Source organism: Lissotriton vulgaris, chromosome 3_1, assembly GCF_964263255.1.
Source record: "Lissotriton vulgaris chromosome 3_1, aLisVul1.2, whole genome shotgun sequence".
Taxonomy (NCBI): domain Eukaryota; kingdom Metazoa; phylum Chordata; class Amphibia; order Caudata; family Salamandridae; genus Lissotriton; species Lissotriton vulgaris.
The window spans coordinates 1,613,235,612-1,613,261,278 of NC_141689.1; the positions used below are offsets into that span (position 1 = coordinate 1,613,235,612).

General features: G+C 47.0%; 1 protein-coding gene across 1 annotated transcript in view; it reads right to left on the reverse strand.

The window, feature by feature from the left end:
• The window catches only part of PLA2G12A (phospholipase A2 group XIIA), a 132,537-nt gene that overhangs the window by 72,879 nt on the left and 33,991 nt on the right, over positions 1-25,667 (reverse strand). The window contains exon 2 of the mRNA XM_086962093.1: positions 4,203-4,279. Coding sequence (XP_086818219.1) covers positions 4,203-4,279 — 77 coding nt within the window. The remainder of the gene's footprint in view (positions 1-4,202; positions 4,280-25,667) is intronic.

Here is a 25,667-nt window from a genome sequence, read left to right on the forward strand (position 1 = left end):
GTAATGACTTCACGTAGATGTTGAAAAGCATGGGCGAGATGATAGAACCTTGAGGGACCCCTGCTTTTGTTGAGTACGGTTTGGACGAGAAAGGTGGGGTATGGATGACATTAGTTGTGTTTCGAAGGTAGGACGCGATCCAGTCTAAAGCAGTTCCCTTTATGCCGGCTTCATAGAGTCTTTGTTTCAGTGTGTCATGGTCAATCGTGTCAAAGGCAGCTGAGAGGTCTAAGAGGAGTAGCGCAGCAACCCCGTTGTGCTCAACTGTATTCTTTAGGTCATCTCAGATGGCAAAGAGGACAGATTCAGTGCCTCTTCCCGGACGGAATCCTGTTTGGAAGTCTGAAAGTATGTAATTCTCTTAAATGAATTGTGACATCTGGGCGAACGCTGCTCATTCGATCAGTTTGCCCAGGAATGGTCCATTTGTAATGGGTCTGTAGTTGTCAGGGTTCAGCGGGTCCAAGTTTGTTTTCTTCAGTAAAGGGCATATATATGACTTTTTGAGTTCTTCTGGAAATATTCCAGTAGTTAAGGAATCGTTGAGGATTCTTCTTACAGGAGTGGCAGCAGAGGTTGTGAAAAGAATTGTCTTGAAAGTTTGTGGCGGACAGGGGTCAGAAGGGATGCCGGCAGGCCTGCTTGCTTTGACCAGGTCCATAAATTCATTGTGTGAGATGTGTTGGAAGGAACGGAGAGGCTTGATTAGAGCATTCTTGGATTGTTGTTTTGTACAAGGGTGAGTGCTGGTGCTTTGTTTCTGTTTTACGTACGATTCCAATGTGTCTTCTTTGTCCGTGTAATGATTTGCCAGTTTGTCTGTAAAATCTTGAATAACAGGATGAGTTCCTTCTAGGCAATTTGGTTTGCGAAATTCATTGAGTATTTTATAGAATTCTTTATTTGCACATTTAGCGTTTTGAATTCTGTCTGAATATTACCTTTTCTTAGCTTTTTTGATAGCCGACTTGTATTATTCGTTAATTTTCTGTAGGTGAAGTTGGTCTTGTTAGGCGTCTGTTTTGAGCCAGGTACGTTACAGCTTTCTAATTTGTTTTATGTCTTTTACTTCTATCTTTCTCCAAGGGGCTTTTCTTTTGTTCTGCTGTGTGGTTTTGAGTGGTATCAGGATGTCAAAAGCTTCCTGTAGCCACTCATATAGATGTTGAACAGAATTTATACTTTCCAGATTTGTACTGGATGTTAGTTGTGTTTCCAAGTGTTCCAAATTGACTTTGTTCCACGGCCGATAGGTGGATGGATGTAAGGTAGTTTTAGGTGAGTCGCTTAGCGTTGTTTTATGTTGGAAGGCAAGCAAGTGTTGGTCTGACCATGTGACTGGAGTTATAGTTTGAAAGGTAACTAGTTCAGTATTAGCAAAAATGACATCTAGGATATGTCCAGCGGTGTGTGTCGGATTGTGGACAATCTGATGCAGGTTCCAGGCGTCTAGGCCCGTGATTATAGTTTTTGGATGGGTCACATTGGGTTTATCAAACCAAATGTTAAGGTCACCTAGAATGCATAGGTTGGAGTGTATTGTTATCAGGTTTGAAACTGCGTCTAGAAGTGCGTCTGGGAATGTTGCCTTGCTAGGTGGAGGTCTGTAAAGGAGAAGGAAATTACAGGAGGAAGACGGTGTAAGAAGAGCCTCTCAATTCTTTATGGAGATTTTGTCAATTTTAGTGATATGTATTGTTTGCCTGAATACAACAGCTAGACCACCTCCTTTTTTGGCTATACGATTTTGGGTGATTATTTGATAGCCTAGAGGAATGGCTTCATGCAGGACTGGTGCCATATATTTTCCCAACCATGATTCGATTAGGAATAGTATATCATAATGAATCCATACAGATACCAGTAGGGGATTTATTAGGACATGCACCCAGAGGGCACCTTAGAGGTGCCCCCTGGAAAACCTATCACTACCTAGTGTGCTGGCTGACTGGTATTGTCCAGCCTGCACCACAGACAGCTTTGTGAAACCCTGCAGGTGAAAGCCCACGCTCTCGGAGCCCAGATACCATCCCTTCTCCGGAGGAAGGAGTTCACACCTTCTCCAGCTTATGGCTAGTGATTTAGCATACCATGGCCAGGGACTTCAAAGTCCTGCTGACTTTGATATGTGACCCAGGCTTCCCCTAGACCCAGGAGTCGTCACCCTCCTGCTCCGAGGCCAATTTGGCACCACAACAGTTCGGAAATTAGTCATGCAAGTAGGCATGCTGCACTACCAAAACAGCAAAACACACGAGAGGGTGGACGGAATGTTGCACAATGGCAAAACATTCACCCCCAGTCACAGATCTGCTTTTAATCCATAGTTATTTTGCTCACCAAGCCACCCCAGTTCAGTCATGGCCATATGCAAATCAGTCTTGACCCTGTGCCTCATGGAAACAGTCCAGCCCGAACTGCCAAGCCATGTCTTTCCTGGACCGGAATCAAGCATCCTTGGACCGGTTTCTGGCTATTAGCTGTCTTCAGCCAGGATAGCTTGACTCCAGTGGCTTAGTGAGCACGGGACCACGATCTCTGTACTGGGGTGAATGTATGACATTGTTCTGCATTCTGTCCATCAACTGTTGTTTTTGCACAACCAGGATATACACCCCTCAGGTAGGCTACCAGATGTGCTCCACGTTTATTAGGTGGAATTAGAAACTTTGAGACAGGGTTATGCCCTTCCCCACAGGACATAGTCATTTAGGTGGTGTAGTAACCGCAAATGTAAGCAGCCCATTGGCTCCTACCCTTCACTCCCTTTAACACCATTAATTTCAGTATTTAGGAGGCCCTCAACACCAGGAACTCAGATTCGACTTACTCCAGAAGAAGGACAAAGAACAGCCAAAGAACACGATAACAGAGAACTAGCGGTGGACATTTGCCCCAAACCCTGCCTGCTCCTGTCCAGACAGTCACAAAGACCCAACTTGTCCCCCAGCTGTGCATCTTACCAAAGCCTCAGAAGGCTGCCAGCCACTTACCTGCAGCCACCGACTTCATCGTCGGATACACTGATCTGCTGAGCACCGGGTCCAGCGATACAGCAGCCACCTAGGAAGAGGTAACCGTGCTCTAGGAGGTCATATCCATCTCCCCACCAAGTTAGTTTGGAGATGCCAGGACACCCAGGATTTGCAGTACATCAACACACGAGGTACAGGAGCCTGTTGGAAGCACTAAGGCTTGTTTGTGTTCAGTCTGAACAGCACTACGGCCAAAACCGACCTGCATACCTAGGGACTTCACCAGAGGCCAGCTCCATGCCAGAAGTGGTCTTGGTGTGTTTCTTATCCCTCTTCTGCAGGTGCCTCAAATACTGTGGGAGCGTCAAACTTGAGTGACAAACAAGAAATCCATGGTGGAAAGAAAGGGATGCCCTACTTTGTATGTGCAGAACACTGTTGTTGGAAAACAGACTCAAAAACGAGGTTCATTTCCATTATCCCATTTATGTCAACAGACCCAACTTGGAGACACTAATCCTGGTAGTTTAAATGCTAGATTTTTCCGTACAAGTATGCATCCCTTGAGCTATAAAACACTCAGTAAGAGGTGAAGGAAAACATATTTTATTTCTTGCCAATAGTATGCAGCATAAAATATACTTAAATGTAATTTTCAACTCTCAAAACTGGCATCAATACATTAAGAAACGTACAGTTGATATTAACCTATTCAGAAATACATACACGTTCTGGAAAAAACATTATGATTCAGAGGTGGAGAAGGGTAGAGCATGGGCAATGGCATACTCTTCATTTATGGGAGATATTGAAATATGGAGAAATAGGAGGAGGGAGTAGGGGGGAAGTGATGATCTGCTTGAAAGAGTGCTGGAGCACCTATTATCCGCCGAGATGGACTACACAAATACATTGGTAGGAACTAATCCAAAAAATAATATGTCAAAAGTAACCAAATGCTATATATAGAAAAGGATGTGGATTCTGGCAAGTAATACTATTCATTAAATATACTAACTGAGGTTTAATTTCATCGAACTAGTTTAGAGCCAATTACGTCCTAAATCTCTTCAACGTAACGCACTGAATATTTACTTTACATTTGGCTGAATACTCTTCTTCGCCCTTCTCAAACAGTCACATCTAAGTTTATGAAAAGTCAGTCGACTGGTTGGAAAAAGTCAATTAAAGTTCTCAAAATATTGCTTGAAGGACAGAAATACTTACATGGACACCAAACACTTCGGACCCACATCCATTCGGGGGAGAAGGCTTGTAGCCATAGCGAGGAAAAGGTTTTGATCCTGGAACAAGAAAACACTCTTGAATGGAGATACATTTGTCAGGTCTTTAAGTACATAAAATGAATATGTGCTAATTTTCATTGTTTTAAGCATAGTCTGTCAAACAAATGAGGCCCATATTAGCGCTCCACTACACAGAACACATGAAGGCTCTACACGTCCATCGGAATCTCCAAGCAGTTGCAAGGGTAAACAGAGTGTCAATATGCAAGATTCGGAAGGCCACTTAGAATCTCATGAAGGAAACAAAAGTCTTCTCTCATAGGTCACACTCCATCCAACCAACCATGCAGGAGTGTGCTGGCTAGCAACACAACGATCAAGGCTGACCACTATGAGAACACCTACAAAGCAACATGTCATACAAACTTCAAGTAACAATAACTTTGCACTCATTTTTTTAAATCAATTAATCCATTAGGAATTCAAAGTGGCCAGGACAAATATCTGAATTAAGCAATTGTATGAACTCACATTGGAAAATTACACTCTGTATGTTAAAGGATAACCAATAGGTCTTTCCTTTAACCCCTTGCATGCTGATGACGGCCCCCGTCTGTCATGCACCGCGGTGCTCGTGTGCTGATGACGGCTGGGGGCCGTCATGAACACGCTCACTCGCAATTTTGCCGCACACGCGCAGAATCGCGGCCGCATGCAAGGGGTTAAAAGTTAAGTGCGAACCTTAGTCACTGCTTTTAAAGTTTACTACTGAGCATGGCGCCGCACTAGGATTCTTTTTTTTTTTTTTTAACGTTAACACTGACTGCGGTGTCCTTGAAGCTGGCGCCTCTCTCTGTGTTAAAGTTAAAAAATAAACAAACAGACAGAGCGCAGAGTCCATGAAGGAGGCACGCGTTCACTCTGAAAGTAAAAAAGAAAAGAAAAGAAATAAACAAAGCGCGGCCTCCCATAAATGGACAGCGCGCTCAACATGAAAGTTATAAAAAATTTACATTTTAAGTGATCGCTGTGTCCCTAAAGCGGTCACCGCGCTCATTATGCACATACCCAAAAAAGCAACTGCCACTGTCCCCATCAGTGACGTGAACAACAAAAATAGTGCCTATTACTAGATAAAGCAGCCCGTGTAACATGCCAACTAAAAGTTCCAGTCTTTATGGACGGTAACAAATGGCGACAAGGCGGTAACAAGGAGGGACTAACAAGCCTTATAATGAATCGTAAGCCAGCATTTACCAAGGACAAAGACACCAGCCAATGAAAAATATGAGAGGAGAGTGGGCGAGGCTTCCACAGCATACTCTACTACAGCTGCCGCTAGGCTTGACCTACAAAGTAGTTCCCTGATATCAGCAGTGGACTACTCATTCAATCAGAAACAAGAAAAAGCAGCTGCGCTCCAAAGGGGGTGTGGAGAGGGTAGAGTGTGGTAGTGTGGTAGAGTGGATCGGGTGGACTGGGGTGTATTGGAGTGGAGTGGGGTTGACTGGAGTGGTGTGGGGTTGAGTGGAGTACTGTAGACGGGGCGGAGTGGGTTAGATAAGAGTGAGCATCGACGGAATAAATAGTGGAGGAGGCAGACTGGGGTGGAGTTGAGTGGGTTAGATTGGGATGGATGGAGTGAGAAGTTTTGAGTGGACTGGTGCATATTGGAGGAGACCGAAGTAGAGCGAGATATATTGGAGTGGATTGGGGCAGAGTGGGGTAAAATGGAGTGGGAGAGAAGTGAGTGGAGTGGGGTGGAGCAAGTAGGGTAGATTGGATTGAGGTACAGTCGGGTAAATAGGGGATGGAGTGGGGTAGACATAGGTAGATTAGAGTCAGGTAGAATGGAGTGGGGTGGGTAGACTGCACTGGAGTGGGGTTGATTAGGGTGGATTGGTGTGAGGTAGATTAGAGGGAAGTGGGTGGGGTACATTCGGGTGGAGTAGACTGGGGTGGGGTAGAGTGGAGCGGAGTTGGGAAAAGTGGAGTGGGATAGATTGGAGTGGGGTGGCGAAGATTGGGGTAGATTTGAGAAGATAAAAGATGGCAACAAACATGCTGTGTATTTTGGTTCCTGGATTCAGTAGAAGCCTGTCTCTCATTCTCCGAGGATGGGACAAAGAGACCTTATTTTGGAATCATGTGGCATAACATAATTAAACATAAAACACGTAGAGTAGCAGCTTTTCCCTGGGCTAGAGGCTGGCGCGTTGACAGGAGGGAGCGATAATGTCTGCCTGGTTCAGGGTTTACATGATTTTACGCCTTCTGGCATCTGAACCACCTAGATGCCATATTTGGTGTGCCAATGGGCAGAGTTAAGCTCTGCTCTGCCTCAGTGAGCAATGCAAAATACGCTCTTCAGTTCACTCAATAGAAACCCATCTCCTTCAGGTAATGTTAGATTCTCAAACTGAATCAGGGTGTTCAGAAACAAGCTCCTGCAATTCTTGAAATAAGAGAGCTGCAGGTGAACCAACCTTTAGAGTATCTCCTGCCTGGGGTGATATTAAGTTTTGTAAAAAATCCTAGAAAAGTCTTGTTGGACAGTCGTATGGTACAAACAGTATACTTTTACTTTACAGTTTCTGTTAATCCTCAAGAGGGTGAAGAGAAACAAAAAAAACAAAACAAGCAACAACATGATGGTGTGTGGGGGTGGGGGGGGGGGGGGGAGAAGAAAAAAAGGACCTCAATCCAACGATGGATGTTAATTAAGCAATCAATCAGGACTTGGTCTCTGATCCTTCGAAGGGACAAGCACACACGAAATTAAAAGTAAAACCGGGCGGGATGACAAATGAGAAGCAAGGACACAAGAGTGACCATGAAGCCACTAATGGGTTGGCTAAAAGCCCCTTTTTAGTATTAAATCTTTTTATTAAACAATATTCTCTCAGGCAATGCAGGAAGCATACAGTACACATGGTATATGCAATAAGGGCTAAATATAAGATAGAAACATCCGAAGTAGGTATATCATAAAGCATACAAGGCAAAATGAGTCTCTGTGCTGTACCAAGAGGCAACTGAAGAAAATGCTGAAGTATAATTGCCAAGAGAGAGAGCAAACACCCCAAACCTCCCCAACCCGCCCCCCTCCCTCCCTCCCAACTTGCCCACCCGCCGCCCTCGTTCCAAGTCCCGTTCCTCACTCCTCACACACATCCTGTTAAGTAATCGAAGTTCCATCATCTAGCTGGGATAGCGGAAGCAGCCTTAGGTAGCGGGGACAAGTCACCTCCCTGAACTCTGTGGCCAACAGTGACAAAAAGGGCTGCCATAATTCCGCATATTTGGCCCCCTCTCCTGCTTTCACCAGGGACAATTTTTCCATTCCCAAGACTGACCAGAGCCTGCCCAGCCAGCCCTGCAAGGTGGGTACTTGTGTAGTGCGCCACAGGGCCAGAATAGGCTGCACAGCCTCCCTCTCCTAGCTTTAAGGGGAAACGTGATGGCGTTGGGAAGCCCCAAGAGGACATAGGCCGGGAATCTCGAAACATCTGTGTCAAAATACGCATCAATTTCATCCAGAACTACCTTCCAGTATCCCTGAACATGTGTGCAGTCCCACAAGAGGTGCGTTAGCGTGCCTGTCTCTACGCAACCTCTCCAGCAGGTCGCAGCGCGGGAGGGATCCATCTCATGCAGTCGCTCAGGCGTGTAATACCAATACGACACCAGCTTGGTAAAAGTGGATGTCAGGCCCATGTGGTAAGCAGAGTGTGGTGCTCGGTAGCAAATGTTCTCCCGTTACTTATTACTCAGGTCTCTTCCCAGCTCCCTCTCCCAGTGTGCCCTTCCCGCATTGTGAACCCGCGAGTACCTCTCCAGGAGTATTCGGTAGAGGTCTGATATAAGTCGCTTGTCCGTTGTACGGGAAAGCAGCCAGTACTCGTATTGAGTGAGCTTCCGGTCCGCGCCCTCCTGCACCTGAGGGTCGTGCGCCCAATGACGCACCTGTAGATAACTGATGCGCTCCGATTCCGGAAGGCCGTACTCTTGCCAAAGGTGCTCGAAGGGAGCCACCCCTCCGTCAGAGTACAGGTGAGTTAGTACTCGACAACCCGCTGGGCGCCACCGAGCGAATGCCCGCATATCACAGCCAGGCCCAAAATCTGGATTCTCCACCAGCGGCCAAAAGCGGTACAAAAGGGGGGTGGTGATGGACGGAGCATCTGAATCAATCAAACACTCACACCCAGTCAAAGGATCTGGGTTTAATCCATCACCGTTCTTTAGCCCACTCTGCCACCCCAGTTCAGACATGGCTATATGCAAATCAGTCTGACCATGTGCCTCATGGGAACAGTCCAGCCCGAACTTCCAAGCCATGTCTTCCCTGGACCGGAAACAAGCTTCTGGGGACCGGTTTCTGGCATTCCAGCCGTCTTCAGCCCGGCTTGCTTGAATCCAGTGGCAAAGTGAGCAAGGGACTCACGTCTGAGCATACCCTGCCACACTTATGGCGGCCAAAAGCGGTCCAAAAGGGGGTGGTGATGGACGGAGCATCTGAATCAATCAAACACTCACACCCAGTCAAAAGTTCTGGTTTTAATCCATCACCGTTCTTTAGCCCACTCTGCCACCCCAGTTCAGACATGGCTATATGCAAATCAGTCTGACCCTGTGCCTCATGGGAACAGTCCAGCCCGAACTGCCAAGCCATGTCTTCCCTGGACCGGAAACAAGCTTCCATATACAGCGCAAATAGTAGGGCGGAGAGCGGGCACCCCTGTCTGGTCCCGCGCTCAATAGGGAACCGGGCTGATGAACAACCATTGACAAGGGCAGTCGCTGTGGGAAAAGTGGAACAATTCAGCACCCATGTGCGGAATTCGGTCCCCAATCTGGCCCTTGTCAACACCTGTTCCAAATATGGCCAGTGAACCCGGTTGAACGCCTTTTGGGCGTCGATTGCCAGCAACATGTACTCGGCAGGCAGTCTTGCGGTCCGCTCGATCAGGTGTAGTGCTCTCTCTGTATTGTCGGCTGTCTGTCTTTCAGGGATAAACCCAGTCTGATCCGGATCCACCAGCTCCTGCATCAGGGGTGCTATCCGGGCAGCGAGTATGCTGGTGTAGAGCTTGAGATCCACGTTGAGGAGGGAAATGGGCCTATAAGCTCCGCACTGCGTACGGTCCTTCCCGGGCTTGGGAATGACCGAGATGGTGACCTCCATCAGATCCCTCGGGATGGCCCCAGCCTCTGCAAATGAGTTAAAAAGAGATGTGAGCAACGGGGCTAGCTGGACGCAGAATGTTTTGTAAAAGATGGCGGTATAGCCATCCGGGCCCGGAGCCTTAGCTAGTTTAAGTCGTGTATCGCCCTCTCCAGCGTCTCTGCCTGTTCCGGTGAGATAGAAGGTAACGCTGTATCCCGCAAAAACGCTTCACCATCTGCGGGGTCCAAACCCGCCCATGCATATAACGTGGAGTAAAAGTCGCTAAAGGTATTCGCTATGCCTCTATCCCCTCTGACTCGAGTGCCCGCCTGAGTAATCAGTTCTTGCACAGTGTGTCGCTGAACCCGCTCTCTAAGTACCCTTCCCAACTACCTCCCGCAACGGTCCCCACCTGTATAGTACATGTGGTGGACCCTCAAAGCTGCGTACTCGGCGCGATCTTGGTCAAGCGCCGCCAACTGTTGACGCGCCAGTCGAAGCTGCCTCCAGATTCTCGGCGCCCCTGTTCGTTGGTGGATTCTTTCCAGCTCACGTGTAGTCGCCGACAGCTCCTCGAGTTTTCGCACCCGTTCCGCATTCTCCGCCGCCGATATAGCTATGAACTCCTCTCGTAACACCGCCTTAAGCGCCGCCCAGTGTGTGGCCCGTGAGGTGTCAGAGGGCTGATTATGTGTCATGTGTTCCGTAATGACCCCTTTGATTTTAGCTATCACCTCTTTCCTATGCAGTAGGGTGTCGCGTAATCTCCAGCAGCGCGGGGCGCTGGCTAGGGGCGGGAAAGAGAATGCAGCCGTGAGCGGCGCGTGGTCTGACAGTGCCATTGCTCCAATGTCAGTCTGGGACACCAGCGCTGTAAGTGAGGTGGATGTTAGTAGATAGTCCAACCGAGCATACGTCTTGTGGGCATTGAAATAGTATGTTTAATCCCCGGTGCTAGGATGAAAGTGCCGCCAAAGATCAATCAGCCCCAACTCTCTCAATCTGCAGTGCCCACTTCTGACAGAATGCCTGTTTGCATGTAGCGCTGCCCTGTAGGTTGTCAAAGACCAGATTAAGATCCGCTCCTACCACAATATGTCTATCAGGGGATGCCACAGTCTCGTCGAGAATCTGATGCAAAAACTTTTCTTGTCCCTCATTAGGTGCATACACCGAACTGGCTGTGAAGGTGACCTCCCCCATAGAGAAACTGTAGGACAGTAGCCTCCCCTTTATCTCAGCTCTTTTCTGCAAGACTTTGCCTCTAAAGCGGTGTGACACCAATATCGCAACTCCTGCGGTCTTTGTAGAGGCTGAGGAGAAAAACTGGATCGGGAAATGATGCAATTTCATTCTATGACAGTCTTTGGGCAGTAGGTGTGTCTCCTGTAAAAAGCAGATATCAACCTGCGAGCTTTCAAGGAGAGACAGGACCGCCCTGCACTTTACCGGGATGTTCAAACCCCTGACATTTAAAGAGAGGAGGCCTAACTCAGTCGCCATCAAAGGGAACCTTCAAACCCCCAAGCTGCTTCCCCTGTGGCCTCTGCACCTCAGCATGTCCAGTGTCATCCATTCTTACCGGATTTAGGAACCCCTCCCCCCACCCTGTCTTGCACCCTGAACTGGCATCCCTCTCCTTCCACGTGTCAACACCCCTCCCCTCCCCGGTGCCCACCCTAACTCCAACCACAAACTCCCCCATTAAACCCCACACAGTCAAAAGAGTCCTGGGCCTGTTGTGTCCTTGTTCAGGCCCCCGGAATGAAGTGGTGATGGGAAACGTGGCACTGGATACTCCAGCGGCTCCCCACCCGGCCCCACTCAAGCCCACTCGGTTACAGTGCTATTAGAAGAAACCCCCCCCAATGACTACACAGGAGGAAGAGACTCATTCAGTTGCTGCCGTGTCCTTGGACACCTCCTCGATAGCTGTCACTTTCTCCTGCGCCACCGTCTCGGGGTTCGGCCTACGGGCCGACCTGGGTGCTCGCCGACATGCACTGTCTGCCAACTCTCCCCCGAGGGACAGGGGGTCTCTCCTGTGAGGGGTTGGCCTCATTTCTCCCGGCCCCTGAGGACTCCTCCGATTCTATACCGAGCAGGGTGCATGCGTTCCTCAGTGAACGGAACTGGTGAAGTGCACCGTTCCATTTGAAAACCAGGCAGAAGGGGTGACCCCAGGAGTAAGGGACCCCCTTCTCGTGTAGGTGTGAGGTGACCACCCTGAATGACCTCCTTTTTTGTAAAGTAATAGCGGAAAGGTCCTGGTATAGTGCAATCTGATGGTCCCTGTAGCGTAAAGGTTACTTTCTGCGCGCTTCCTGCATTATCCTCTTTCAGTGGGAAATCTGGAAGGAAGGACAAAATGTCCAGCGGAGGGGGTGACGCCCGTCTTGCCAATCCCACTCTGTGTGCCCTATCAATGCGTATCACAAAATCCTCCCCTTCTCCTAAAATGTCCCGAAACAAGCCCTGCAGGAACAGGGTGATGTCACCTCCCTCCGCCTTGGATGGTACACCTCGGACGTGGATGTTGTTCCTCCGGGAGTGATTTACAAATCCTCCGCATGGGCCTGTAGGTCCAACTGCTGCTCCTGCAGGCGCAGCACCTCCTGCTGCAATTGCTCTACTTCCTCACTCCGTGTTTGATCAGCCTCCTCGACCGCTGCCACCCTGTCTCCCAGTCCATCTACGTCGCGGCGAAGCTCCCTGTATTCGCCTACCATCTCCTGTTTTAGGGTCTGGAAATCTTCCCGTAAAGAGTTGAACATGGATTCCAGGAATACCTTGGTGATCGGGGCCGCCGCCTCCTCTCGCTTCCCAGAGTCTGAACCTGCCCCCGGACCCGAGGGGCTCTTGGAGCCTTTCGGTGCTCCTTTCGTTAGCATGCCTGTGATGGTGCGTCCACCCTTGCGTGATCCCCCGGACATGGCGGGGCCCACAGGGTCAGTGCCGTTCGGGGCCTCCCTCTGTGGCTCAAGAATGCCCCTCTCCGTCTCCACCTCCAACTCCCCGGTCCACCGGTCACTACCGAGCCACCTGTGCAATGGTGCCTTTCGGTGGGGGGTCAGTCCGTCTATCCGATGGCATTCGCCAATCTCCCGGATTTAGGAAGGACCCTCGCAATCCAGGCTCGGTCTGTCCACTGCTGGGGTCCTGGGGGGCTTATCCGTGTAACACTCCAAGCGTCTCGTGTCTTGAGGGCCTCTCTCGCAGCGGCTGCCGCCCGTCCACCAAGCAGGGCTTCAAAGAGGGGTTTCCTCCAACTTGGGCTCGGGGGCAAGTCGCTCTCTAAGGGCAGGCCGGCCGTCGGCACCGATCCCTCTCTTCCACTGCAGGGGTGTGTTCCAAGGTTCCCCTAATCTGCCAGGCAAGTTCGGAGCTGCAGCGGCGATCCCACGCTGCGCGAAGGCAGGCCCCACCGTTTCAGACGCCCCACACTGTGTGCCGCCCTCGGCCTCCTCGCTCCGGTTCTGCTTTACGCTAGGCCTCCACACTCTCCCGGCTTTGTTAGGCCCGCTCTCAGCCGTAGGCCTCCAGTCCCCGGCCTCAAGTTTCACTGCGCCTGCTGGGCCTCAAATTGGCTGTGCCAGCCTCCGCTGCTCAACTGGCATGCTTCGCCCTCCTCCTCTACGCCTCGCACCCCGGGGGGCCCCGGGCGTCTCCCTCCGGCGGCTCCGGGGCAGAGGCCACGCCACTCACTCTCTGCTGCACCGGGAGTAGGCCACCGAGCCGGGGCCTCAATTTTCGCGCTCCCCGGGCGCACGTGTCCACCGCCCCAGGGTGTCTCCCACCTTGGTGACTGTTGCGTCGTTTTCCGCCAAGAGGCCCCCAAGAACCGGGCCGCCGCCCAGCACTCCTTTCTTGCGGCTCAGGCTACACCGTCCAGCTCCCTCATGCTGCCACCCTGGGGCTCACAGCCTGCGGCCCGCAGCCGCTCCTCCGCGACCGGATGTCCTGCCTCAAGGTCCGCCGCGGCTCCAACAGTCCTGTTGAGGGTTGCACTGTGGTTTCTGAGCCAGGAGCCCCCAACTGGAGGCGCTGGAGGGGGGTCTAGTGCTGCTGATCGGGCATTTACCGGGGCCGGGAGCCTCCTCAACACACGTCCGCTGCGGTCGCCATCTTGGCCATGCCCCTTTTTAGATTTTTTTAAGGTTCAAAAGATTCGATGCAAGCAGCAGCGTATGCGTGCTGCCTGCAGGCTCGCTCTAAAAATAAACAGAACACAGTGCTGTCTACCATGTTGCACTGTTCAACGAATTCAGCACTATAGAGCAGGTGTCGTAATGGCACACTTGGCAATTTCAACTTGTTCTTTCAAACCTGCATACATTTCAGGCATCCTAGCATTGTTCCTTACAGTCTTATTTCTAAGAAAAATTTAAATTTTCATATTTAGCTGCTCTTCATAATTGTGACGATATGTTTGGATGACCGTACATTTTTGTCGATTCTATCGAGTACCCGGAGGACAGGATTATGCTTCTCTATCTTTCCTGTAAGACTGACAGCAGCCAATTAAAACACAGTGAAAATCAAACTACATTTCCCATGAAGAATGTGAACACTGTCACAGATCAGTTGCACCAATCACCTTATAACTATCCCTTTAAGTACCTGAACCACAATTTTGGCCACTTCTTTATTTGCACAAGTAGACCAGTTAACCAACAAACATAACCCTTTGAATGTCCAACAACTTCACGTCCCAAAGGTCTATCAACTCGAACAGTCCATCCACCAATCCAAACTCTTGACAGGCTTCTTCGTGAAGACAAACCGTACAGAGAGACAACGTCAGGGCTAAAACACCTTCGATTTCCATCGAATGAAGTCGAACAATCCCTGCAACTACTCTGCTTCAAGCCTCTTCACCCCGGTTTCGGGTCATTTCCTGAAGAGAGAGAAAGTTAGCAGCAATGATAGCTACTAATCCCCTAAATACATCCTCTAATCATTGGGTGGGTACAGAAAAATATAACAATGTCAGCATCTCAACAAATAACAGATCCAAACCATAACCAACTTTTTTTGAGTGAACCATTTAGGGTGGGATAATCCTTGCCTCTGTGTCCTTAATAGAACTGAAATTTCTTGTTGCAAAAGCTTGAAATAGTTTTATTCCATTTCAGGACAGGAAGCTCCATTTATGCTCATTTAAAGCTGTGTTACCACCAGTGAAGTCACATCCACAATAGCTTCTGATAAATGACCTTGAAAGGAGATACAGATGACCAATCAGCCAAGGCATTAGATGCCAGTGCTTTTCTCGCAGAGTAACCCCCAAACCATCATATATGAATACCTGACATCAGGAGCCAACTTACCCACCTGGTCAATGTTGCAGGTGCCGCCGGTTTAAAAGCTTTCTGCAAGGCAATCAAAAGTTGCCCATTTGGGTCTTGCCCGACCTCCTTAGTGCAGGCTTCGTATGCTTGGAGGCATCTAACTACAAACAGCTTTGCACTGTGGGGTGAACAGGATAAGAAACAGATCTGGAATTAGATTTAGTATGTTTCATTTTTGAAAATGAAACTCCTTCCAGGGAGAATACTCTACCTGCAAGAAGATCAAGTGCTCAGACATCCAAAAACCCTTCTACAGGAGATTAAACAAGAGTAGAGAGATCTTTGCCAGTAGCTGCTTACGGGACACAATGTCAATATCAGGCCAGCCTTCTGAAAATGTAACTACCACATTTAAATCCCATAAAGTCGTATATATTGGTTGAGGAGGATTTGTCAGTCGGACAAACCTCATAAGTCTCACACTAAGGGAAGGGATGTTCTCCGATTGGTTTAACTTCAAGGGGCAAATGTTGTGCCTAAATTGCTTACCGAAAATGATTTGCTGACCTGTAAGCAAGACCGTAAGTTGGCAACTGTGAAAAATAAATGTTGCACTATATGCAAGTCTGATCCCAACGGATCCGCACATAGTTTGTTATATCAACTAACAAATCACCTTCCTGCTGAAGCATATCTTTTATGGGTATAAGCTAACAAGGCATGTTTGATATAGAAGGCAGCTTGCTGTAAAATACCTGGCTTAGACCAACGTTCCCCGCAACCCTTCAATTCAGGAAGGTCAGCTGTTCCAAGAGGATAAGAGGATGAGGCCATCCCAACGGGTCCAGCAAGAGATCTCGGAATATTTGGCGTATGACTGAAAGATCGCAAGTCATCTCTAACAACACTGGGAACCAAAGTTGTGCTTTCTACATCGGAGTCAGTAGAACAATCTCCACTCGCTGGCATCTCACTTGAGACAACACTCTGGGATCATTATGAATGAGAGAAAGGCATAACCTAAACCATCAGTCCATTTGTGGAGAAACGCATCCATCGATTTCGCAATTGGATCTGATACCCAACTGAAACATGAGGTTGGTGGCTGGGGTGAGTTTGCATGAAAATTCATTTATTTCCCTGTGTGCCTCGCTGCACTTTGTTAGCTTTGAGTGCGAACTTCTCTTTTCACAGAGCACTGTATTAACAGGATCGTGTCTAGGTGCTATATGTAAATATAATGCTGCGAATGACGTCCCAATGAGAACATAGGAAATTAAACTGATGCAAATCAAAATGGCAGAACAGACCACACGCTTTTCGGGTTGCGCAGGTCCAGCCCCCTTTAGATTCACTTCACGCTTTGCATCATGGTATTCGTAGTCTCTCAATTGTCAGTCATTCATTCGCAACGCTGTAAGTTTTCACAAACATATGCTGATTTTTCTTTAAGCTTTGCCAAAAAAAAAGCGTCTACTCACAGTGTAAACAATGAAGCAGTTCAAAGGGCAAGGAACAGAATTGCCTCTCTGGGGCGTGCGCACCTTCGCGCCTGAAGCAAGGCCCTGACGGACCACGTTCATATGCTTGAACCCGCCCGCCTGCAAATGGGCTCATTCAACATTAACAAGATGGCAGCTCAAACGGAGTCCAAAAGGGCACTGAGCTCATGTCATCCCGGTGAAAAATGGCAACTAGGGTAGGCTTATCGCCTTCACAGTGTGTACTCAACTTTCTTCATTGGGCCCTGGGGTCAGTGAGTGGGTCTGCCCGGGGTGGGTGGGCCTAGGGCTGTAAGTGGTATTAAAAAAGTGCGGGGTCTCTCAAAGGGGGACCCAGGGCTGTAAGTGGTATTAAAAAAGTGGGGGGTCTCTCAAAAGGGCGTGGCCGATGACATTAAGTACGTGGCTTAAAAACACCTAAGCGACAAGCATTGGCATAGCCAACAGGTCTCGCTTTTAGGACCTTATAAGTGTTTACCCATGCAACAGTTGATGTTGTTGCACCAAGGATATTGTGGTACAAGCATACAGAAAGGAATATTTGTGGTAGCATTAGTTAGCTAGAGCAAGAGACCAGGATGCTGTCCGAGAGCACGGCGAAGTCCCAGACGGAGATGCTGAGAAGAATCGAATTGCTGACCCAATTATCTTCAGCAAATTAATTTAGAAGAAGATTGCGAAAGAATCTCGAAGAGGAAGAGAGTGTGAGAGAGGGGTGCTAGGCAGGCGTCAGTAATAGAGAGGTCATCGGCCGTGTGCTAATTCCTGTTGTGCTTGCGGGGGGACTTGCAACATGCAGGTTCACTTGTACCGAAGTCTGCAGACAGTTGTGAGCCTTGACGACAGATTTGAGCTGTCCTTGTTTGAACTTGTTTGGAAGAGACAGACCTTAACACTGCGCTCTATAGTGGTCGAGCTATGAAGGCAGAACTTAAAAGGCCGCGCTTATAGATAGTGTCAAACCACATTTGGAAGAAGCAGACCCCGGAGTTGTGTCCCGTAGTAGTTGTGTACCAGGTAAGTGAATTGGTTCCTTTTGTCTTGGACATAGCTGCACCATATGTGACGGGCTTCTGGACTGTCCTCTGTAGCGGTGTTGGGCTGCATTATATGAAGATGGTCTTTGGGTGGAGTCTCGTAGTGGTTCCGGAGCTACTAGGACAGACCGCAGGGTCGTGTTGCGAGGTGGATCTCTGAGTTACACTGTATGAGATAGGCTCTGGTATTGTGCTTCATAGCAGGGTAGAGCTGCGCTGTATAAGGTAGAGCTTTCGGACTGTGTTTTGTAGTGAGCTGTTTGAGCTGCACAGCACGACACTTACTGGCGAGTTCTGCCTGCATTGGTCTTTGGAACATCTTTTTATGTGGGTTTTGGACCAGTAAGTTTGACTGGTATTGCGTTTTTCCGTGGGGGACGACGAAAGTATCTTATATTAAGATGCCTCGTATGTTGTTCTTCTATGTGATGTTAAATTGGAAAAGAGGCAGCTAGTGCCTCCAGCGGGTGCCCTAAAAATTTGATATTTATGTTAAATACGGTATAGGCCCTGTTAGGTTTAGCATCATGTGGCATAATATATGTGAGGGCCAATGCAGATGCACGGTGGCCTCTTATGGGCAAATTGTGTGGAATTTTGGACTGTTGTGAATTTGAATGACAGTCCACTGAGGGTCCTATATTTGAGTGTTGGTCTGGGAATGCAGGGCACGTGCACGGCAGTCTAAAGTATGCCTTGTGCACGAGTCGCAGTCTCTGGGGTGTATCGCACTTATGTGATACTCTGTGGCATGTCTTGAATTGGTGAGGTAGCTTTTGGGTTTGCCTCTAACTTGGTACAGTTTCTAGACTGTTCTGTTGTGGTTCAGTCTTCAGAATGTAGGAAAAAAATAAAAGAGCATTCTGAAATTGCTTTGCCCTCTTTTTGAACATGTCTGGAATGAGTTTAATCTGGCCTCTTGTATCATCATTGCTTTGTAAAAATTAATTGAAAGGAGCCTAGCTAGCAAAACCCCTCCCCTTTTTTGATGACACTCTTAATTTGTAGAATGTAACAAATATTAAACTATGGGTCTGATCAGAAGTCTTCGAATGTACATTTATTTTAGCATAGGAAGTTCGTGCAGCATGAGAGAAATGTTAGGAAAGAACTGTTCATTTAAATTGAAAACAGTTTTGTGACTGTTCAGGACAGTGTAAGTCTGTACTGAATAGACATGCATTTAAAAGTGCACTAGGACGAAATGAAATACAAATTCATGAATTGACAGCGTGTGGTTTACAGTTTAGAGATAAGAATTAAAATATGGTCAGTTTTTGAGAGACAGGTATGTTTTCCTTTCCCCTCCCCGAGTTTTGCAAGGGAGACAGTCTATGTTACAATTTCTTTTTAAAATGTGGTTGAAGGAGGTTGTAGTGTGAATAGAGACGGAGAAGAAATTAAAAAGAATGTTAGCATTTATTGGATCAGGAGAGGTTAAGGCTTCTTTCAGTCTTGGGTATGCTGTGTGTTGAAACCGACACAAATCTGGTGCAAGAAAATAAAAAAGAGCGAAAGAAAGAAATGAAATACTTATTAAGGGTAAAGTGGCCAATTCTATGGCATACCTAAAGCGGCTGGTTGAGAAGCTTGCAATGGACCCAGCCTCCCTTGCCCTCCCCTCTGAAAAGGGGGGGGGGAGAAGGAGGAGAGAAGAGCTGCAGAGCGAAGCTGCTGGCAGACTCGGACCTTCAAGCCTAGAGGTGGGGGCCAGAGGAGCGTGCATCCCAGAGTAGAAAGAGAGACAGGGACACTTGTTATCAAGAAATGAAATGCACTGTTAATGCCCTATTGACAAACTTTCATGGCATAAATAGTGGTGAGGCTTGCAAACAGGAGCAGTTTCCCTCCTCCCTGTCCAAAGGGAGAGGTCGAGAGGGGAAAGAGCAGGCTGGAGAAGGTCCGTGCTGGGTTGTTTTCAACTTTGGAGATAAGGAGAATGGAATACAGAGGGAGGAGAGTACAGCCAGCGCCTGTGACCCATGACGAGAGAGGAAAGCCATATGGCGCTCGTAAGCGCGCACCAGCGCACATGCATGCAAGCTCTAGGCCACAGTGGTAGCATTTTCTAAAGCCCTTACTAAAAGTCTCGCCAGGGCAGCACTTGCGCTGGCTCAGGCAAGATCTAAAAAAAAATCTGTGCTTAGCACAGTGTACCGCCCGACTGGTATTCTGCTATTTCTATCATTACAACCAGATATATGATAAAACAAGTAACATTAAACCTACAACATGCCAGCACTAATAGTTTTTCATTTATTTCCCTGTGTGCCTTGCTGCGCTTTGTTAGCATTGAGTGCAAAAAATCTCTTTTCACAGAGCACTGTATAAACAGGATTGTGTCTAGGTGCTATATGTTATGCTACAAGAGGTCACCTGCTGCGCGAGCGATGATGCGCACTGCAACGCTAGGCGCGAGACCTAAAAATATTGTAAGCTGACTGTTCAACCCGGACACAAAGAGTTCCACTACATATGGACCCCCAGCGCCGGTCAAGACTCTGAAAGACACACATTCGTCAAGGTTAGACGCCCACTGCCACACCTACTCTGGTACCGGTCTAACCTTGACGAATGTGTGACTAAAGGTGTACACTCCTCCCAGGATCTGAAAAGCTACAAGAATCACGTAGCTAGTGTTTTATCCTACCAGTGGGCCGTAAGTAAGCTCGAACCACTGCATGCACAGTACACCTTAGTGTGTGTGCTGAAAACAATACACGTTCCAGTAGTACCTGCTTTGTTGACACAACCCAATTCAGCTCCAAGGAGCGGACCAGATCCAAGGCCCCCTAGGAACAATCGATATTTGAACTTACCACCTGACTGTGCACCTTTTGTGGCGGTATTGACTAACGTTCCACCTTGTGGTACCCATTCTGCCTCACCCTATGATGAATCTCACACCTCACTGAAAAACAAGACAGTCGCCTGGCTTAATAAAAACGGTGGTTTTCCGATCTCTTACTCAGACCAGATAATGGCAGTAAGGAGAGTGAACTGGGTAGGCCCGTCCAAAAAATTGAGAGGTGGGGATTGCATTGTTGTAAATTTTAAATACCCCCAACACGTGGCAACTGTCCTTTTAAGAGCATCTTCATTAATATATAATGAGAACAGTATATGTGTGCGCCCATTGGGGTACTTTTACACTCATTTGTGCAAACCCCCCCCCCCCCCCAACAAAGGATAACTAGGCGGGTGTTTGAACCTCAGACCCCAGTCATGGACACACAATTTTTATATAACATTGTTAATCCATGCGGGCCTGGAATTATGGCTGAAACCCACAATAGGATTACTAGTGCTGGACGCTACCACCATGGGTTTAATGTCAACACACAGAATAGGTATGATGCTTTGTCTGGCCTTGAGATGTGTGATTGACGTGAGGTACCTGTGGCTCAGGGCACTGCGGCTTCAGGTGAACTTGCACCCGCAGAGAACCCACAGGACATAGTACCTGGATGTTTGGTTGTCTCGTGGAATATTGCGGGCTTGGCTGCTAAAATGGCGGATGAAAACTGGGTTAACTATATCAAGCAATTTAAGGTCATCTGTCTACAAGAAACTTGGTTGGTAGAGTGTGATGTCTTCTTGGAAGGGTAGAAGGCCTTTTACGTGCCAGCTACACCATCAATAAGTGGCAGACCAAAGGGGGGACTTCTGATTTTTGTTTCTATTTTAGTCCCTTGTAAAATGCGTAGAATTGAATCACAGCATCCTGGAGTGATGGGTTTAGTTTTAAATGGAGAAAACTGTCTGGCTGGTTTGGTGAATTTTTATAATGCGATTAATGTTAGTGCAGGCTCTAATCAAATATCTGTATTGAATTCTTTTATTACTACTTCTATGAAGGATTTCAGTCATAATGTTATGATCATGGGTGATTTTAAAGTGCATCCCTGTGGTGATCCCCTGAAGAAATGCTTAACAGACTTGCGTTGTGAGCGCCTGGGTGGTTTACACATGGAACATACAGTGGATGGGGAACTTTGTAATGACCTAATGAACAACTTGGACCTCTCACTGGCTATGACACTCAGGGACCCGTTAAAATGCTTTGATATTCCTACTTTCAAAGGGCATGGAAGGGGCACTTTTATTGATCATATGTTAGTCTCACTGACGATGCAGACTTTTCTGGATTCGTTCAGCATTGAGCATAGTGAATTCAGTGATCATAACCCTTTAATAATTCGTCTGAAGGGACCTTGGGTTAACAAGGAAAAACAGAACTGTAGCTCAGGTAGGCTGTGTACAACAGATGGGAGGCGGCGACTTAAATGGTCAATGGTTACCCCAGATCTACTATATAAAAATATTGTGGATAAATGTACTGAGGATATTAAGAACTGTACACATGAGGGGGGAGATCCCAGGCAGGTCCTTATTGCATATCAAAACCTGTCGGAGAAGGTGTCAGAACTGATGATGGCCCCCGCAAAGAACTTGGTGAAAGGGGGACCTAGGTGGTTTAATCACGATTGTTCCAAAGCTGCACGTAATCTTAGGTTAGCTCTGTCAGTTACTCCGAGAAATCAGGAGGATGTAAAACTGTGTCGGAAAGAATATAAGTCTGTTATCGCATCCCATAAGGAGTTTTTAAGAAAAGAGGCTTGGGACGAGATACTTGACCCCTCCACCTTAAATTGTAGCTCTAAATTCTGGGTGTTAGTTAAAAGACCGTTTTTGGCAGAAGACCCGGGTGATGGTCTAGATTGCTGCATAACTAAGGAGGAGTGGGAACTTCATTTTAAACAACTGTACCACTCAATGGACCCTGTAACAGTTGATGGTTCAACTTATGTCAGGGGAGGCATAATTAAATTTGATTTAAGTGAGGTAATGGAGGCCATAGAAAGACTCACAGCTAGGAAGACCCCTGGACCTGACTGAATCCCCCCGGATCTGTACAAATCTGATCCAAGTTTTTGGGCACCTATTTTGGTAGCTGTATTTAATGCAGCTGCTATAGTGGGCTGTCCCTTGTCCTGGGGTCTATCAACAATCGTCCCTGTGTTTAAGAAAGGAGTCAAGGGCAGCCCCCTATGTTATCGTCCAATCTCATTAATAGATTCCATGGTCAAGATTATGGGGAGAATCCTACTGCAGCGAATGTCAAGTTGGACGTCTGACAACAATATTATGTCCATCTCCCAATATGGCTTCTGTAGAGGCCGTTCCACCATAACCCAGTGCCTTAATCTTTTCCTTATACTGAGTAAATACACTGTTGTACAGAAGGGAACCGTCCACCTTGCCTTCATGGATCTGTCGTCAGCCTTCGATTGTGTTAACAGGGGAAGGCTATGGCAGATCATGAGGGAGAAAGGTGTGGACATAGGGATTGTTGATTTTTTGGTGGACATGCACAGTAACACCAGTGCAAATGTTAGGTACTCAGCAAATGGGGAAACCACTGGCAATTTTAACATTAAAAAGGGAGTGCGTCAAGGTTGCATTCTGGCCCCATTTCTTTTTAATTTTTACATTAATGATTTAGATGCTGCTTTACAGGAGGTACAATCAGACTGCCCCAGAAGTGGCAGGCGGGGTATTCCAGTTCTTTTATACGCAGATGATGCAGTTTTAATTTCTAGAACGGAAAAGGGTCTCCAGGCGCTTTTGAATGCTTTTAATATTTTTATGACTCACAGAGACCTATTGGTCAACAATTCTAAATCATATATCATGCATGTTGGCTGACAACCGAAAAAGAATTTTATTTTTAAACGAGATGATGTTTTGATCCCCATTACTCAAACGTTTTCATATTTTGGTGTCGTATTTGACACAAAGCTCAGCTGGAGCCCTCACCTGGCTAGAAAGAAAGGGTAAATGACAAGGGTAAATGCCTCTATCTTTAATTTTGCAATGAAATTGGGGAAGAAGCCAAATACTGCAATGATGAAACTTTATAATGCCAAATCGATAGCTACCGCTGTATATGGCAGCGAGTTATGGGGCTACGTAAATGGAGAACAGTTACAGGTCACTGAAAACAATTTTCTAAAATGTCTTCTCTGTGTTCCGGCCAGCACACCTAATCTAGCGGTACACGAAGAACTGGGGACTCAGTATCTATGTGATATATTTATCCTAAGACCTCTGATATGTTGGGTAAAATTGTGGTTAAATCAAGATATACCGCTTACCCACCTGATTGTGAAAGACCTTGTGTCTCAGGACAACTCAATGTGCGGGCCCTGGCTAAAATACCTGAAATCTTGCTTTATAAGGCTTGGATGTTTGAACTTGTATGAAAACCCTTGTGGGATTGTAAAGGGAGATATTGCAGCAATCAAGCGGGCTTTTCATATGGACAGGATGGCCCAAAGAGAAGGGGAGGAGCTCAAGAAACCTAATATTAGGAAATATGTTATGTTGAAAACTTGTGACACTATGGAACCATACTTAACATGCACCTTTACTTCTCATGAAAAATTTCTGTTGACGAGGTTTAGGTTTAATATTTTTCATCATCTTTTAATTAGACCAGAATCGGATATTTTTAATAAAACTGTTGCTCCCTGTAGCTGCGACGGGAAGTCTCCACAGGATATGCTGCATTTTATATTTTTATGTAGGTTTTATGAATACCCGCGCAGACGTTACCGTGTTGCTCTTTTAAAAAAACTAAATTTTAATCAAATAAGACCAGCACTTATGTATTTACAGCTTTTGCACAGTGACCGTGTTCTTCATGTAATAGAATTTTTTAAATTAACTGTCAAACTGAGAAATTGCCTGGACCAGTGATTCTATACCTATTGAGGATGATGAGCTTATCTATTGAAAGATCTTATATCATGTTGTAAACCCAGTATTATTTGCACTTTACTGCTGATCTGGTCTACTTACTCATTAGTGAAACACGTATAATATGTCTTTTTTATGTGATTATGATTTTTAAATTTTCGATGTATTTTCTATGCGTACTTTTATGGTGCGAAACAAAACCGTAATAAGGTCTCTATTGAATTGAATTGAATACACGTGGTTTATTTTTGCCACTTTCACTATTTAACACTGTTTCACGTCATTTGGTCCTGATGAAAGCCCACACAATTTTTTCAGAGGCTGAAACATGTCGACCAGTAGGATAATGAAGACCAATTGCTAATCTTCTTCTTATCCCTTTCCTTTTTCGGTCGAGTCTTCGCAGCGCATGCGCTGGAAAGGAAAATAACCTTTTCTGAGAGCGAAGGCTTTTCAGCCAAGCACATGCATGCGTTCCATTGCTTTTAATGGCAACGCGTGCATGTCAGAAGATTCACTCGCGGGAGTGCGCGGCCCATCTGGTCGCAATTATTGCTCCAGCAAATAAATCGCGCCGGCTACCCTCCTCTCCCCCCTCCCCGCGAGGCGCTCGTGTTTGTTGCTTGTTTTGGGGGGCGGGAAAGGGGGGGCACATGCCCAGAACTAGTGGACCTTCACGCACTGCATAATCCCTGTACATCACGACGTTCACGGCAACTCACACTGAAAGGTCTCTGACGCAGAAGTAAATCGTACTCTGTCGTCCATGCGGTTTCTCGGCGCTGAAGTATGATGTCCGTTCATGGGAAGATGTAAGACCTGCTGACGAGGAAAACCCTGAATAGTGTGGCGAATGGGTGCCCACTCTGCACGCTGGGATTAACTTGCTACCAACAGCAGCCCGCCGCCAATGGTAAAACAAACCTTTACTCCTCTGCCCTGCCCGAAAACTAACACGAATTTTAAACCCTGAACCTAAAGTAGATACCAACTTTCTTCTTAAACCTCAAAATGTGTGGTTAAAATATAGATGCGTTTTGAACATCAAATATTTCAACATTCAAGCATTTTCGCTTTATGTTTTCGGTAATTTCGTACTGTTTTAGTTCTTGTTATTATGAATAAATGAATGCTAGATCCAAGAACATTAGTATTTGTTTTTACACCACTGTTTTCAGTGATAGGAAATGCTAATTTCTAACCCATTTTAAAGAGCAAACTGGCTAAACCCGATTTCTCGACATGTATGCTTTTTTGGTGTATTAGGGTGTTTGCATGGCACCTCGGGCAGGCCACGCCAGACTGCCCACAGCCCAACCGTTAACAAAAATAACGTAGTTCTTTGCTTAGCTCGCGCATAGTTTATGGTAAATCATACAAGTCCAGTTTTCCAGCCAGCCCCAAGCGTCCAGTGCCTGAGCGCTCTAAAATGGTTTAGAAATGCGATGTGAGTGGTCATGAAGTTGAAGCGAATTGCGCAGATCACAAAAAGTGGTGAAGGGGCGCCGGGATTTAAGCACGTGCAGCTAATTAGGCTGCCAGCCAAATGATGCACAATAAAACGTGCTCCTAATTAACCCACTCAGACTGAAGGAAGTTTATTGTATATAATTGGTTACAAAATCCTCAATGTACTGCGCAAACAAGCCCCAGTGCACATCTGTCTAAAGCACAAACATGCTT